Below are 16,272 nucleotides of genomic sequence, written 5' to 3'. Positions count from 1 at the left end.
GGCGCTTCCCCGGCGCAGCCCGCTTGGACTGCGCGGCGCTCAGGCCTGGGTCATGGCTGGCGGGGCCGGGCAGTCGGGGACCGAGCTGCTGGCCTTTGCGCAGTTCCTGGACTCGAGCCCGCAGCCTCTCGTCTACGGGTACGGCCGGCGCAGCCTGCACGAGCTCCGGGAGCGCGAGTTCGGCCGCCTGGCAGGTGAGACCGGCGGGGGCAGCTGCGCCGGGCCTGCCGGGAGGCCGTGGGGGACACGCGGTTTCTAGAACCGACGTGGAAGGAACTTTTGCTCCCGGCGGGAGCGGCGTTACCTCATTAGGGACCCATTTTGAATCGAAAGACCTGGAGGGATGTGTCCACGAGCTCTCTTTGTGGACGCGGCTCCCTGAGGTCCCATCTGCAACCCCAAGACTTCTTGCTCCTTAGACTTTCCAGGGATGTAGGACCAAAGTGGTCCTTTGCCACCTGTCTCCGCCCTCTGCGAATAGGGCTGAGGATTCTTTTTGCCTTCGCTTGCCACGAGACACCCGGCTCTAAAGTTCCAACTGGAACCGGGGTTGCAAAATGCAGGAATGCCAGGCGGCCGTGACTGTTCGGGTGATTGCCCGGGGACGGGAGCGGTGCACGAGCGGCCAGCTCGCGGGGTTGGGACCGCGACTCTGAGGGCGCGCGGGTTGGGGACCGAGGGGCTGCGGCCGCCGTGCAGGAGCTTCCCGAGACTGCGCTCCAGACTCCGCTGGGATGGCTCCCAGCAGTTTGTATTTTCGAAGTCTCATTTTTCTCACTAGTGTAGGCAGAACAATGCCTCGGAAGTCCAGCTCGCTGGGGGACCTGAAGAATTAGCAAACCGTGCAATTTGAACTTTAAGTACAGGACGAGCCAGTACATTGGATGTGAGGACCGGGATCTTATCGTGCCTTCGAGTTCCGCAAGGCGGAACAGGCAGGTTAAATTGGAAGACAAACTTGATCTGGCCAGTGGTCCTCCCAACCCACTGCTGCAGGGCGGGAGGGCGTTCCGCACCAGGTCGGGACTCATCCTTTTCCAGCAACCTTCTGTGAGGGGCTTCGCCAAGCCTTAGAAGGGCTTGCTGTTTGAACTGGGAGGGGTGCCGGGTAAGTGGGCAGGTCGTGGCTCCAGGCACTGGGATTTGAGGTGTATTTATTCTGTCGTGGTGAACAGTTGGTGCCGCTCGCCTGCTCCTGGCAGAGCAGCAACCATGATTTATGTTTCAGTTATCAGGTAGCTGACTTCAGCTCTTTGGGTCATTTTCTCATGTTCCGGAACGTGATTCCCCCCCTCCACCCACCTTTGGGAGCTTTAAGGGCTGTGCGCTCCTCCTCGAGTGGCTCCATCTATACTTAAGTAGGGAAGCTCAAGGGAGGAGACAGGGGCCCTCTGGCAGCCTCTCTTCACTCCCTCTCTGATCTTCCTAGTTGCCCATTCACCTGCTGGAGACAGTGCCCCCTCTGTCTGTCTGTCTCTCTCTCTCTTTCCTTTTCTCTCTGAACTTTTTTGGTTATAGAAACTTCCTACCCACAGAAATAGAGACACCTATAGAATGAATACCCACAGGTGCAGAGGACTTGAGAAAGTCTCCCCATTCTTTTGAAGCAAATCCCAGAAGCTGTTATAGTACAGTAGGTAATTATTTCAGCATCACTCCTACTTAATCCCCTAATCCCCTCCAGCTCTCATCCCTCACACCCATCATTGGCTGACTTCTCCTCTCAACACTACCCTGGGAAAGTAGAAAGTAGATCCCTCCTTGTTTCCTTCTTGTCTCTCAGAGAACAGCACCCTTTTCCTCAAATGTAAAGTTTAGATGTGATAGCCAGGATCCCAGGCTGGCCTTCAGTGCCCTTTAACATCTACTGTAATTGTGACAGTGTTCTGTGATTATCTATCTACCCACCTACCTAACTATCTACTATCTATCTATCTATCTAGTACAATTTCCCAGCATTTCCTCTACATTATGGTTGAAGTAGACTTTGTGGACTATAAACTCACCCTTACCGCTGCTGGGAGTCTAGGAACATAGCCCCCTCTTTTTTCACACAGAAACGAACCAACCAGAAAGAGGGCAGGGAAAAACAAGCAAACCAAACCACAATAACGTAAGATTCACCTCCTCTTTCTATCCCTGACCCCTACCCACCCCAAAAGTTTTCTTGCAGGTTTGAGAATTTGTCTGGTTAAGTGGTTGCTCTGGATAATTAAATGCTTAACCTTTAAGTGCTGAAATATTTTGCATAACCCATGGGATGGGAATGTCCTTGTTTTGGTGAAGAGAGCATATTGATTACACAGTTGTGGTTCAAGTGGTTCTTAAAGCCTGTGGGTGCTGACTGATGGTCACTCACCCTGCATGGAACCAAGAACTGAAGGTGCATGAGCCAGAAGAGACCCTGGAATTCCCTTTCTTGAAGACCTAACGCTGATTGGTTTGGGGGTCGTTTGCCTACTTCTTCTAATAGCGACACTAATGCTCCCCATGAGTGTCTCCCTGATGCTGGGTGGACAAATGCCTTTCTTATGGTGTGGTACCTTTCTATTTCTGAATCTTTAGTAAATGAGAACATTATTTTAAAACTAATTTTTTTGGCTAGGTAATACATTTAACATGGTACCAAATTCAAGAGGTGTCAAAAGAGGATGAAGAATGCCCAGGGAGCAGCCCCAACTCCAGTTGCCACCACTATGGCCACCCCAGAGTCAACTGCTGCTCTTTGTATCTTGTTTGCCTTTCCAGTGCTTGTCTATATTTATATGTGTGTGTACATGTCTTTTTTTTTTTTTACATAGTTGAGCCATAACATGTCTTACCACCTGACATAGTTAATATTTATTTGTTTATGGTCTTTCTCTGTCATTATCATACCAGCTTCTGTTTTGTCTGCTGTTATGTCCCCAGCACTTAGAACAGTGCCTGGAACACAGTACATGCTCAGTAAATATTTCTTGAATATAAAAACACTCAATAAGCTAGGAATAAAGGGAAATTTAATCAACCTGATAAAGGCCATCTACAAAAAAACCACAGCTAACATCATACTTAAAGGTGAAAGAATGAAAAATTTACCATTAGGATCAGGAACAAGGCAAGGACCTCTCTTCTCACCATTTCTATTCAGTATTGTGCTAGAAGTTCTATCCAGGACAATTAGGCAACAAAATGAAATAAAATACATCCAGATTGGAGAGGAAGAAGTAAAGCATCTCTACTTGCTGAGAGTATAATCTTGTATACAGAAGATCCTAAAAAATCCACACACAAAGCTATTAGTACTGAAAAAACAAGTTCAGGAAAGTTGTAGGATAGACGGTCACTATACAAACATCAATTCAATTTCTATACCGTATCAATGAACACTGTGAAAGTGAAATAAAGGAAACAATTCCCAAAGCATCAAAAAGAATAACATACACAGCAATAAATTTATCAAAAGAAGTACAAGACATACACTGAAAACTACAAAATATCATTGAAATAAAAGAAGATCTAAATAGGGCTTCCCTGGTGGCACAGTGGTTGAGAGTCCGCCTGCCACCGATGCAGGGGACACAGGTTCGTGCCCTGGTCCGGGAAGATCCCACATGCTGCGGAGCGGCTGGGCCCGTGAGCCATGGCCACTGAGCCTGCGCGTCCGGAGCCTGTGCTCCGCAACGGGAGAGGCCACAACAGTGAGAGGCCCGCGTACCGCAAAAAAAATAATAATAATAAAAAAAAGACCTAAATAAGTGGAAAGACATCCTGTATTCATGGATTGGAAGACTTAATATTGTTAAGATGGCAATACTCCCCAAATTACCTACAGATTCAATGCAATTCCTATCAAAATCCCAGACAGTTTTTTGACAAGTTGATCCTAAAATTCACATAGAAATGCAAAGGATCCAGAATACCCAAAGCAATCTTGAAAAAGGACAAAGTTGAGGGACTTCCCTGGTGGCGCAGTGCTTGGGAATCTGCCTGTCAATGCAGGGGACGTGGGTTCGAGCTCTGGTCCAGGAAGATCCCACATGCCACGGAGCAACTAAGCCTCTGTGCCATAACTACTGAGCCTGTGCTCTAGAGCCCGCGAGCCACAACTACTGAGCCCGCATGCTGCAACTACTGAAGCCTGTGCGCCTAGAGCCCGTGCTCTGCAACGAAGTGTAGCCCCTGCTCGCCGTTAACTAGAGAAAGCCTGTGTGCAGCAACGAAGACCCAATGCAGCCAAAATATAAAATAAAATAAAAATTACTGAAAAAAGAGAACAAAGTGGAAGGACTTACACTGCCATAAAAGTAAAGGTAAGTAAGATTTACACAAAGTTATAGTAATCAAAACAATGAACAATGTGGCATTGGCATAAGGATAGATACATAGACCAGTGGAGTAGAGTTGTAAGACCAGAAATAAACCCATACATCTACGGTCAATTTATTTTCAACAGGATGCCAAGACTATTAAACAGGAGAAAGAATAGTCTCTTAAATGGTGTATCCACACACCAAAGACTGAAGTTGGACCCCTCTTCAACACTGTATTAAAAAATTAACTCAAAAGGGCCAAAGCCTAAATATAAGAGCTAAAAGAATAAAACTCTTAGAAGAAAGCATAAGTATGAATCATCAGGACCTTGGATTAGGCAATGGTTTCTTATGACACCAAAATTACAAGCAACAAAAATGGACAAATTGGACTTCATCAAAATTAAAAAAAAATTTTTTTCAATGGCTATCATAAAGAAAGTGAAAGAACCAACCAAATGGGAGAAAACATATGTCCACACAAAAACTTGTATACAAATATTCGTAACAGCATTATTTATAATAGGCAAAATTGGAAACAGCCCAAATATTCATCACCAGATGAATAGATAAACAAAATATGTGGCATATCCATACAATGGAATACTATTCAGTCACAAGAAAGGCATGAAGTTCTGATACATGCTACAATATGGATGCACTTGAAATTATTATACTAAGTGAAAGAAGCTAGACACAAAAGACCACATGTTGTATGATTCATTTATATGCAATGTCCAGTGTAGACAGATCTATAGAGGCAGAAAATAGATTGGTGATTGCCAGGGGCTAGGGCTGGGTGGATCTGGGCAGTGAGTGGTCATGGGTATGGGGTCTCTTTGGGGGATGAATGAAGTGTTCTAAAATTAGATAGTGGCCATGGTTGCACAACTTTACGAATATTCTAAAACCACTAAATCATAAACTTTACAAGGGCAAATTTTACAGTACGTGAATTAATCTCAATAAAGCTGTTATAAAATAAATGAAAAATCCATCCTGCACAAAACAAAAAATATTTGTTAAATGCATGAAAGAATGAATGAATATATTCATATAGTATGTTCTTGAAAACATATCTTGGAGTTTGTTCCATGTCAGTACTAGATGGGTGTATTCAAATTCTTTATTTTAAATACATGTTGATAGATATTTAAGTCATTTCCAACCCTTTGCTCTTACAGACAGTGCTGCACTGAATGTCCTCACTGACAGACCATTTCACAATTTATAAGACAGATTGCTGGAAGACAAACTGCTAGGTCAAGGGAGTTTGCATTTTTAAAGCATGAGCGATATTGCTAAATTTCTGTCCATAAAGAAGTTGCACCCGTTTACCCTCCTACCAGCCGTGTAACAGCGGACCTGTTTCCCCACACCCTCACCCAAACAGTGAGTTATCCTTTTGATCTGGGGCAGTCTGAGTGGTAACGCTTGGTATCTCACTGTCATCTAAATTTACCTTTCTCTGTTTGTGAGAGAGACTGGAAAGACCACAGCCATTCCCAGTCATCTCCGAAGCTGTCACAGCTGTTGTAGGGTTGAGGACTTTGGAACTCACTATGGAAATGTAGAATCAGGGCTTGACAGCCTGGGAAGCTGCGCGGAAATTCCAGAAGAGGGTGTGTGTCATAACATGAAATAGCTTTGCCATCCTGAAGCATGAACGTCCGCTGGGCTTCTCCTCTGTGTGGGCTGCTCTCCCAGGTTCAGAAGAGAGCTGGTTCATCAGGAAGGCTCTCAGGGCTCTAAGGGTCATTAGATGTTGAAAGTGCAGTTCTTCCATTGCTCATGCCTCCACTTGAATTCAGAAGCGCACATCAAGGGGGAGAGGGATGGGGGAGGGAAGGACTGGGAGTTCGGGGTTAGCAGATGCAAACTAGTATATACAGGATGGGTAAACAACAAGATCCTACTGCGTAGCACAGGGAACTGTATTCAGTATATTGTGATAAACCATAATGGAAAAGAATAAGAGAAAGAATATTTAAAAAGACGATGCATGTCAAAAGGCTGGGAGAAATCAGTGGCCTGGTGCTACGTCTAAACACATCATATGGGCGCTGGTCAGGGTCACACAAACTAGATCTAGGTGAGATGAGTGGAATACCTCTGAAGAATAATCCCAGCTTTATTTTGTGTTTTCTTTCAGGAACTGTCTATCTTGACCATGCGGGAGCCACGCTGTTCCCCCAGAGCCAGCTTACAAGCTTCACTAAAGATCTCATGGAAAATGTTTATGGTAAAGAAAAACACAGCATAACTGATTTTGCACTGAACGTTAGCCAACTACATTCAGCTAATATATCTATGCTTAATAAATGTCACATTAACAGGCGGGGACAGTGCTGAACACACAAAGCTGAGTAAGCCCCGTGAGAGAGGGGGTCAGGCAAGCAAGCACCCAGGGTCAGTCCCTGTAGCACGTGTGCTGCTGGGTGGGAGGGACTGCCCCAGGGACACGCAGGTTCCTTCCAGAAGAAGGGGTCAGTGGCAGGAAGGGCACGGGGTGCTGTATTTGGTGGTGGGATGACCCTGTGGGACCAGCACAGTGCAGAGGGTGGGACAGCAGGAGGAACATTCATTCATTCATTCATTCACCCTGTAAATGTTTATTAAGCCACTCTGGTGTTGGGGGCATGGTGCTGTAATGGGAACAAAGTAATACAGTCCCTGCCTTCATGGACTATGGTCTAGTAAAGACAAGACCTCAATCAAGTGATCGCCAAATAAATGTTAAAAAAAAAAAAAGAAAAGTAAAGTAGTGTAAAATGTAAATAAAGTAAATTATCAATTGAGCAAAGGGCTGTGACCAAAAGGCCCCGGCACTATGGGGGTCTGTATCTGCAGAGTGACGGTGAGTTGGCAGCGTGAGTGTCACAGAAAGCTTCTACAGGAGTGGGGCGGATGCTAGAGGAAGAGCAGGAATTCACTCGGAAAAGAGGAGAGGGCAGATTAGGCAGAAGGAACAGCGTGAGCCAGCGTGAGCCACGACCCTGTGGTGGCTTCAGGAAGCAGCCCAGAACCAGGGAGGGGAGGAGAGCGGTGCAGATGGGAATGGAGAACTGCGGAGGGACAGCACACAGTTAACTTCTCCCACCTGGTGTGGGTTTTGGTATCTATAAAATAGCTCAGAGGACAGGGCCAGGAATCTTATCTATAGCCCTTGAGGAGGAACTAAAGGTCCTTGACTTTGTTTAATGGCTAAACCATTATTATTTTGTCTTGCTTGACTTTTCCTTTCTTACTGCATTTTCTCACTTCCCTGATTAAATTTACTGTTTGGAACTTGGGGAAGGCTGGGTCCTATGATATTTTTTTTGCTTAAATTTTGAGAAACTGAGGGAGACGATTTTGGAGGAACATAAAAGGAGAGACTATAGGGCTTCCCTGGTGGCGCAGTGGTTGAGAGTCCGCCTGCAGATGCAGGGGACACGGGTTCGTGCCCCGGTCTGGGAGGATCCCACATGCCGCGGAGCGGCTGCGCCCGTGAGCCATGGCCGCTGAGCCTGCGCGTCCAGAGCCTGTGCTCTGCAACGGGAGGGGCCACAACGGTGAGAGGCCCGCGCACCGCAAAAAAAAAAAAGGAGAGACTATAAGTAGTGACCCAACGGCTTTGTCTTTGTAACCTGACAGGTAATCCTCACAGCCAGAACAGCAGCAGCAAGCTCACCCATGACACGGTGGAGCAGGTGCGCTACAGGTGAGCAGCAGAGGCACCAACTTGTGTGGCATCTGTGGGTGGATGGACTTCCTACCACCTGCCCACATCCCACAGATCTTCTGAGCTGGTTTCAGGAAGATCATGTTCAGCTAAATGGCCACACATGCACGCTGATAACCATCAGGGTCAGAGGACAGGAAGGTGAGGCTGAGCAGGTGCAGAGCGGGGCCGACCAGAAGCACAGGTAGGCACCTCTGAGGTGCCCAAGCTGTTGTGTGTGGCTCTGGGCTGGTGCCAGAGTTCCTGGGGGCCAGAGTGACCCAGGTTCCTAAGTCTTCTTTTCAGGGAGAAAAAAAAACGCTTTCTCTGTTTTTTTTTTCTTTTCGTATTTCAGATTTAGACATCTTGTTTTTTCAGTTTTCCCCCCTTTACTAATATTTGCACATAACAAATTAATTAGTTTTTGGCAAATAATTTAGGTGGTACCTAAAGATATTTGAATCTATACAATTTCAAATTATTTCCAGTTTGAAAATGATACTCTTTTGCTATAGGGTTGCCCGTATTAAAAGCAGTGTTAAACAAGTTGATGATTGAAAACTTGTTATGATAGAGCCAGACAGTAGACTGAGAAGGGGTGTTTTCAACTGAGTTTAAGGTAGTTGTGGATTTTTGTCTTCTCCATTTGGGGGTGGGGATTTGGGAGGCTGGGTGATTTTGCTGGTTTGCACCCATTTGCCATCCCTTCCCACAACTTCCTCTGCCCCTGCCCTAACTTCACAATGTGACAAACCCTATCTGGCTTTTTCCTAGCTCTTAAGGTAGACAGATGTCGCATTTAGTTGAAATACAACTAGCTCCAAACATTTAACACTGGAGGGAAACCAAGGAGTTCCCTGATGCTGTGCCTCTTCCAGGATCCTGGCACACTTCCACTCCTCCCCAGAGGACTACACTGTGATTTTCACAGCCGGGAGCACAGCTGCTCTTAAACTGGTGGCAGAGGCTTTCCCGTGGGTGCCCCCAGGCCCAGAAAGCAGCGGGAGTCACTTCTGTTACCTCACTGACAGCCACACGTCTGTGGTGGGCATGAGGGAGGTCGTCGCGGCCATGAACATCACTTCCATCCCAGTCAGGCCAGAGGACATGTGGCTGGCGGAAGAACAGGAGGCTACTGCTGCCAGCGACCCCGACGGCCAGCCTCTGCATCTCTTCTGCTACCCAGCTCAGAGTAACTTTTCCGGGACCAGGTACCCCCTGTCCTGGATAGAAGAGGTCAAATCCGGGCGGATGTGCCCCGTGGGCGGGCCCGGGAAGTGGTTCGTGCTGCTGGATGCGGCTGCCTACGTGGGCACCTCGCCTCTGGACCTGTCGGTTCACCGGGCAGACTTTGTCCCCCTCTCCTTCTATAAGATCTTTGGCTTCCCCACTGGCCTGGGCGCCCTGCTGGTGAATAGCCGCTCAGCTCCTCTGCTGAGGAAAACCTACTTTGGAGGAGGCACGGCCGCTGCATACCTTGCAGAAGAAGACTTCTATATCCCCAGAGAGTCGGTGGCTGAAAGGTAACCCGGCGATGGGAGTGGCCGCTGGAGCTCAGCAAGGCTCGGGTCTGGCCTATGCCACCTGTAGGATGGTGCAAGGGAGGTGCTGGGTGGCAGGGCCCGGATCCGGGAGTCAGAGGTCAACTGGAGCTGCCACAGTGGGCTGTGAACTCTGCCCTGTGTGTGGGCTTCTCCACAGCTGTGGGAGGATGAGGGCCTGCAGGGAAGGGCTGCGAGCAGAAGAGATGAAGGCCTTCCAGGGAGTAAGGAGGATGGGCCCTAGGCCTTTTGCCACAGCACTGACATGAGGGGGCAGCAACTGAAGCAGTGATTTAAAAGGATGGTGCCGTTTGGAACAGGTGTGCATACATGTTGACAGCATAGCTGTATTTCAGCAGCTAGTATCAGCTCAGCTTGGTTTCTGGTCAGCAAGAGGAACCAGTTAAATCAGAGGCCACCAGACTCGGGGGCACAGCTAACAGCAGCCTCTGTGAGCCTCCCAGGGGTTACCAAGGAAGTTTGAGGGCTGGCAGCTCCTTGCCTGGGTTTGTTGGTCTATGTGTCATTCTCAGCGTGCAGGGGCAGGCGGTGTGGCTCGTGCCCAGGAATCCCCCAGATGCCAGTGGCTGGGGACCGTAAGGTTGAAGGTATGAGAGGGTGAAAATGGCAGCTGACCCAGGGTTCTGCTGGGTCCAACAGTTTTAGTATCTATACTGGGTCCAACAGTGGGAGATACCATGAGGTGGGGGCCAGGAGCTGGTCACTCTGCTGGTGCCTGAGAAGGCCCCGGGGCCTGTATGGGAAGGTGGCTCAGATCCCCCGCAGACCCAGGTGCAGACTCAAGGGTCCTGCAGGTAGGCGCATGGTCTCGGCAGTAGAGTCATAGTCTAGAGTGTAGGTTCTGGAGCTGGATCGTTGGGGAGTGAATCCTGGCTCCACTGCACACTGTTTGTGGGAATAGGAGCCTGTGACTTGATCTCTGCACCTTCTGTTTTTCCTATAAAGTGCATCTCTAAAAGGATACAGTTCTTTAGAGCTAATATAGGTGAAGCACCAAGGTTGAGTTGGCATCAATAGGCTATGAGGCTATCTGATGTCTCTTTCATTTAGGACTTCTCCATAGTTGCGCGATTCTAAAACAGGAAAGCTAATGTAAAACCTTTTGAATCCAAGTGTGATAACGTAGCATATAATATAAGCGAGTGAGAAAAGAATGACAGGCACAGCATCATGTAAATTAAAGGCAGAACAAAATGACAACCCAAACTTTATTTAGTCAGTAGGGGCACCTGAAGACCTAGGGGAGTGGAGCAGCTCATTACAGGCACGGCATGAGCGGGCTGGGCTGGTACCACCTCTTGCCTTCAATTTGGGTGAATCGCCTTATGGCAGGTGCTGCACCAAGATTCCCAGAAAGCTGAATGTATTTATTTACCATGAGAAGCCTCATATTTTTCGTGTGAACCTAGCACTAGAGCTTGAGGTTTAATACCGAACTCAAACGTTTCTTGAACATGCATCTGAACCCTGTTCTTGACCTTTTCTGTTTCATAACCCAGTGAGAAACAACCCCTGATGGAAACAAAAAAGCCTCCCTTTTCCCCTAAGAGTCTGTTAATTATTGATCAATCAATAATTATTTATTATTGATCAATTAATGACAGAAGCCATTATTGCCTAATCATGTTTAATTTATTAAGGAGTCATTAGTTACTAACTTATTAATGGTCAATTAACTGTCAACTGATTCATTATTACTTCTGTATATCTATTAATTACCATTAGTTTTATAAGGATATTAACATTCCGGTAATGATATTTTGAGCAAATCTTATCCCTAGAGCGTTAAAATACAAAGCACGGTATTTCCATTGAAAACTTCAACTTGCATAAAGACTGCTGTTTGTCACCACCCTTTGTGGGATGCTTGCTGGAAACTCCTCGCTGTGCCCCAGGCCTCCCCCTCACTAATGAAGCAGCCAGAGGCGTTTTATCAAAACCTAGGCCCCATCGCCACTCCTCTCTGCTCAGAGCCCTCCGGCCACTCGTCTCATCCAGGGTGAAGCCCTCCGCCTTGCTGTCTTGCTCCTGGCCTCACTGACCTCCTTGCTGTTCTGGCTCTACCTGCTCAGGGCCTTTGCTGCACCCTCTCCCTGGAACTCTGTTTCCCTCCAAAACTGTTTTCAAAAGTGAGCAGTTTCCCTCGCTCCCTTAATTCCACTCGGTCTCTGCTTGAATGATCTCCCTCGGAGAGGACTTCCCCTGACCGTCTCATCTAAAGCAGCCGCCAGCCCTCCTGCTTAGGCAACTTCATTGCACTTGTCACCCCCCGGCTTGATGCTTATTTGGCTTCCCTGCATGTTTGCTGTTTGTTACTCCTTGTTTCTGTGCCCTGTGAAGGCAGGGATCCTACCTGTCACGTTAACTGCTGTATCCTTAGCACCTAGAACAGTGCCCGGCATGCAGTACATGGACAGTAAAGATTTGATGAGGATTTTGTCTAAATGAATAATTATAAAATGCAAATATAATTATAACGATAATCAGGAAGTTTATTGAGAGCCTTATAATAGCTGTGGTCCTATAGACTTCAGAATCATAGACTCTTGTCAAGAACCTCATGGCTGCACAATTGATCTGACTGGATTGATGCCCTGTCAGTGGTGCTCTCTTGGGGTCAAGGGCAGCATTTCCAGAGCCCACAGCACTTGAGGTTTTGTCAAGTCTGAAGTCTTCCAAGGTGGTGACTGTCTTTCAGGGCCCTTTATCACCGCTGCCAGCCCATCCCAAGTAAGCTGCAGACCAGGTCAGGCCCAGAGGCAGCCGGCATGTCTTGGTGTGCATGGCCCTCTGTCTTGAGAAGGAGAGGGGAGAGCAGCGTTGTATAAGGCAGCAGAGGCAAGGGCTCCATAGATTACGGCTAAGGCTAGAGTCAAAGCCCCGTTGTCACATATACAAAATGCACACGGAGGAGTTAGCCGCAGCCTGACCTCATCGCCCTCACCACCATTACAGATTTGAAGATGGCACCATCTCCTTCCTTGACGTGATAGCGCTAAAACATGGATTCGATGTCTTAGAGCGCCTCACAGGTCAGTGGACCTCTTTATCTGTGTGGAATTTGCTTCCTGTTGCCCGTGTCCTCGAGGGAGCCCTGGCCTGGGTGGGATTCGGATAAGGAGAGAGTCTGTGCAGGTGAGCGGCACATGGCAGCTCTGCCCTGATGCCGATGAAGCTGATTCTAAAGAACTTCCAGAAATGACTTCTGAGGCAAGAGCAAGAAACTGGACCTTTTTTTTTTGGTCGGTTAAAAGAACATTTTAACAAGTGATAGACATTCCAAATCCAGAGATTAATAATCTCACAGACGCAGAGGAGCCCTCCTTGGTCCCTGCACAGGGAATGCTTACAGATCCTGAGGCCTTATTTAGCTCTCACCTCGCTGGGTCTTCCCACAGGGGAGCTTTATGATGAGCCCACGTTGACCACGAAGGAGCTTATGCTCAGAGAGGTTGGATGCCTTCCCCAGGACCAGGGAGCTGGAACCTGGGAGGGCTAGGGTTTAAACCCAGGCAATGCTAAGGTCTAACCCTGAGCCCCCAAACACTGTCTCTTCTGCTGGCCTTTGCAATGATACGTGTTTTCTTTCCTGACAAGTGCTTGGGGTGTGTGAGCAGGTGGGGGACATTCCCCACAGGCTAACACACAGATGGATGCCACTTCCCATCTTATGGGGCTTGGCACAAGGCACAAGGCTGGAAGAACCTCTGTCTGGTGAGCCATGACTCCTCACTCCTGCTGCGCTCTGGACGCTCCTGTCAGAGGCTAAGCTTCTAGAACGGGGTGACACTGCTTGTACCGTCCACATGGGTATGGGGTTATGGTGAACCAGGGACGCGGCTTAGCAGTTAAGCAGCCCTCTCTCTCTCTCTCTCTCTCTCTCTCTCTCTCTCTCTGTGTGTGTCTCGTCATAAGGGGACCCTTAGGTCCTCAGCCTAAGCCTAAAACTGCGGGCAGACAGAATTCATAGGAGGGCTGTCGTGACAGTAATGCAGGGAGGTGAGTGGGCATCATCCAGACAAAGAGGAGATAATCAAGATAGACATTGAGAAATGAGCACTTTCTCAAGGACAGATACTAGCAAGGTATCCAAACCACAAGTGAGAGGGTCTGACACAGCCAGGGGCACCTCTGAAGGCAGATTGACAATATCAGCCCCACAGTAAGGCAAACCCTGATTTTTCCTACTTAGTTAGGCTCTTTTTTAGAAAAAACTGTGGTGAAATCTATATAACATAAAATGTACCAGTTTAGCCCTTTTAAAATATTCAATTCAGTGGCATTAAGTATATTCACATCGTTGAGCAACCATCGCCACTATCCTTCTCCAGGACTTTCATCATCCCAAACTGAAAAAACAGTAACTCCCCATTTCCCCTCCCCCAGCCCCTAGTAACCTCTATTCTCCTTTCTGTTTCTATGAATTTGCCTATTCTAGGCCCCTTATGTAAGAGGAATAATACAATATTTGTCCTTTTGTGTCTGGCTTGTTTCACTTTGCATAATGTTTTCAGGGTTCATCCATGTTATAGCAAGTATCCTTAACTGCTTTGTATAATATTAAAATGATTTAGGGAACTTCCCTGGCACTCCAGTGGTTGGGACACCGAGCTGCCACTGCAGGGGACGCAGGTTCGATCCCTGGTGGGGGAACTAGGATCCCGCATGCTGTGCGGTGTGGCCAAGAAACTAAATTAAAAAAAAAAGATTTAAACATTAATGTAAACAAACAGTAACAGCAAAAATGAGATACATTTAAAGACAAAATTGTACATTTTTGCAATCTGTTACCAAAGGGTCTAAATTATCTGAATGCTTAAGTAACATTTTGTTTTTTAAAGGAAGATGACTTCCCATTTATTGGCTGCTATAGTCTTTCAATGATATAAGCAGTTATACACATGGGGTAAAATAATGTTGGGCCATTGTAAATTGAGGTGAAGTAACCATTTCATCTCTTCTCCATGGTCTAGACATTGCTTGCATGTCTAAATGTTCTGTGTAAACAGGATTTCATCAAGGCACTTAGAGTGAATTTCTGCATGGACTTATTAAAGCATTGATTTAAGAATTTCACTGTTTTTAAAATAGCACTGAGGCTCATACCTCTGCGTCAGTCATCTTACGTGGGGCAAATGATTTCATGTGTGACGAGGGGGAGCTCTTTGTGTAGCGAAGAGTTTTGGAGTCGAAATCTGTGGCTCCGGGTGAGGGTGCAGTAGAAGCAGCCCTTTCCATACACCTCAAAAACTACGTACCAGCACGGGCTCCTGGGAACAGCTTGCTATTGCCGAGTTTGCAAGATCTCTTCTTGTTATTCCTAATACTCTTGCAGTTAATGCTGCCCAAGACTCCACAGATCTGGTTGCAAAATTAAGAGCTTTTCATAATGAGGCTCAAGTTAACCCAGAACGCAAAAATCTAAAATGGATTGGCCTTGACTTGGTCAATGGTAAACCCTGAGACAACAAACAAGCAGGGGTGTTTGAACCAACCATAGGTAAAGTTAAGAGTTTGAAAGTTGCAACTGAAGCTGCAATCACCATCCTTCAAATTGATGATCTTATTAAATTATACCCAGAAAGCAAAGACAATAAGCATGGAGGTTATGAAGATGCTGTTCACTCTGGAGCCCTTGATGACTGATCTGATTTCTTTGATTTAGGACAATGTTAGATGCAGTTTTCTTGTACCTCGAGTATTACACATTAAAGTGCAAAAAGCTGGGAAAAAAAAAAAGGAAGATGACTACAACAATTCCTATGGAAAAATTCCACAGAAGCAGCAGTGGTAAACTGTCGTTCGGTACCAATGACCTAATCATTTATCATGTGGGCAGTACCATGAACTATTTACAAGTATTTAAAATCATTAATATGAGGTCCAAGTTTGCCAGTTATAATGAGCTCATTTTCTTAAAAATGAGATAGTGAATTTTACATAGAGTTCATGATGCCCTTTTGTTTTCATAACTGTTTTGAGGTGGAATGGAGAACATCAGGCAGCACACCTTTACCCTGGCTCAGTACACCTACACCGCCCTGTCCGCCCTCCGGTACCCCAACGGAGCCCCTGTCGTGCAGATTTACAGCGACTCTGAGTTCAGCAGCCCAGAGGTTCAGGGTCCGGTCATCAGCTTCAACGTGCTCGATGACAATGGGAACATCATTGGTTACTCCCAGGTGGGTTTTCTTTTCATCTTGCTGACCTGTTCACAACAGACAAGAATCACTCTTGTCTGGAATTCTGAAGCCTTTCTGAGCCCTGAAATTTGCAGTCAAGGCCTCTGGGCCTTTGCAATAGCCATGATGAATCCTGTGTACTGTTGGAGAGGCCACTGGTCCTTCCTTAGAGGCTCTTTACTCTTGTTCTAGCAAGCACAGCTATTTAGTTCTTCAGCCCTCCTTATTTAGCCACAGGTGATCAATTTCAAATGGGAAGAGAGAGGTCGAGTCTCTGATGGCAGTGGGAGGGGACATCTGAAGCTTGCCAGCAAGGGAAGACACCCTAAAATAGTGTAGACAGAACAGCCTGTCTGATGCCGTTTCATGTACAAACAGCTTGGTAGCCCCACTGATACGTCAGACCATACCATAGTGTTACACAAGATTCTGAGCCTCTTACCACCATTTGTTTGCATGTTGCTTGGAACTCATAACTCTTTTTTTTTTTTTTAATGAAGTAGGAATGATGTCCTTAGTAGCACAAAAGCCCT

General features: G+C 46.9%; 1 protein-coding gene and 1 non-coding gene across 4 annotated transcripts in view; both read left to right on the top strand.

Annotated features, from left to right (window-relative positions):
• Positions 1-8: 8 nt before the first annotated feature.
• MOCOS (molybdenum cofactor sulfurase) overlaps positions 9-16,272 on the top strand; it is a 57,725-nt gene continuing 41,461 nt past the window's right edge. For 2 of the 3 annotated variants that reach the window (XM_024764152.1, XM_024764151.1), the window contains exons 1-6: positions 9-194; positions 6,445-6,534; positions 7,929-7,995; positions 8,874-9,518; positions 12,513-12,589; positions 15,540-15,739. In XM_024764152.1, the coding sequence (XP_024619920.1) occupies positions 53-194; positions 6,445-6,534; positions 7,929-7,995; positions 8,874-9,518; positions 12,513-12,589; positions 15,540-15,739 (1,221 nt within the window). In that variant the 5' untranslated portion in view covers positions 9-52. Of the gene's footprint in view, positions 195-5,476; positions 5,685-6,444; positions 6,535-7,928; positions 7,996-8,873; positions 9,519-12,512; positions 12,590-15,539; positions 15,740-16,272 lie in introns of all 3 variants that reach the window. The other variant, XM_024764153.1, reaches the window with a different exon arrangement.
• On the top strand, positions 14,407-14,536 carry LOC112412465 (small nucleolar RNA SNORA20). Its single transcript, XR_003005814.1, has one exon. It is a non-coding gene; the product is annotated as a small nucleolar RNA SNORA20 (small nucleolar RNA).

Source organism: Neophocaena asiaeorientalis, unplaced genomic scaffold (assembly GCF_003031525.2).
Source record: "Neophocaena asiaeorientalis asiaeorientalis breed wild unplaced genomic scaffold, Neophocaena_asiaeorientalis_V1.1 scaffold670, whole genome shotgun sequence".
NCBI lineage: Eukaryota > Metazoa > Chordata > Mammalia > Artiodactyla > Phocoenidae > Neophocaena > Neophocaena asiaeorientalis.
Note: the sequence above shows the minus strand (reverse complement) of the source record. Positions and strands in the feature narration are given on the sequence as shown.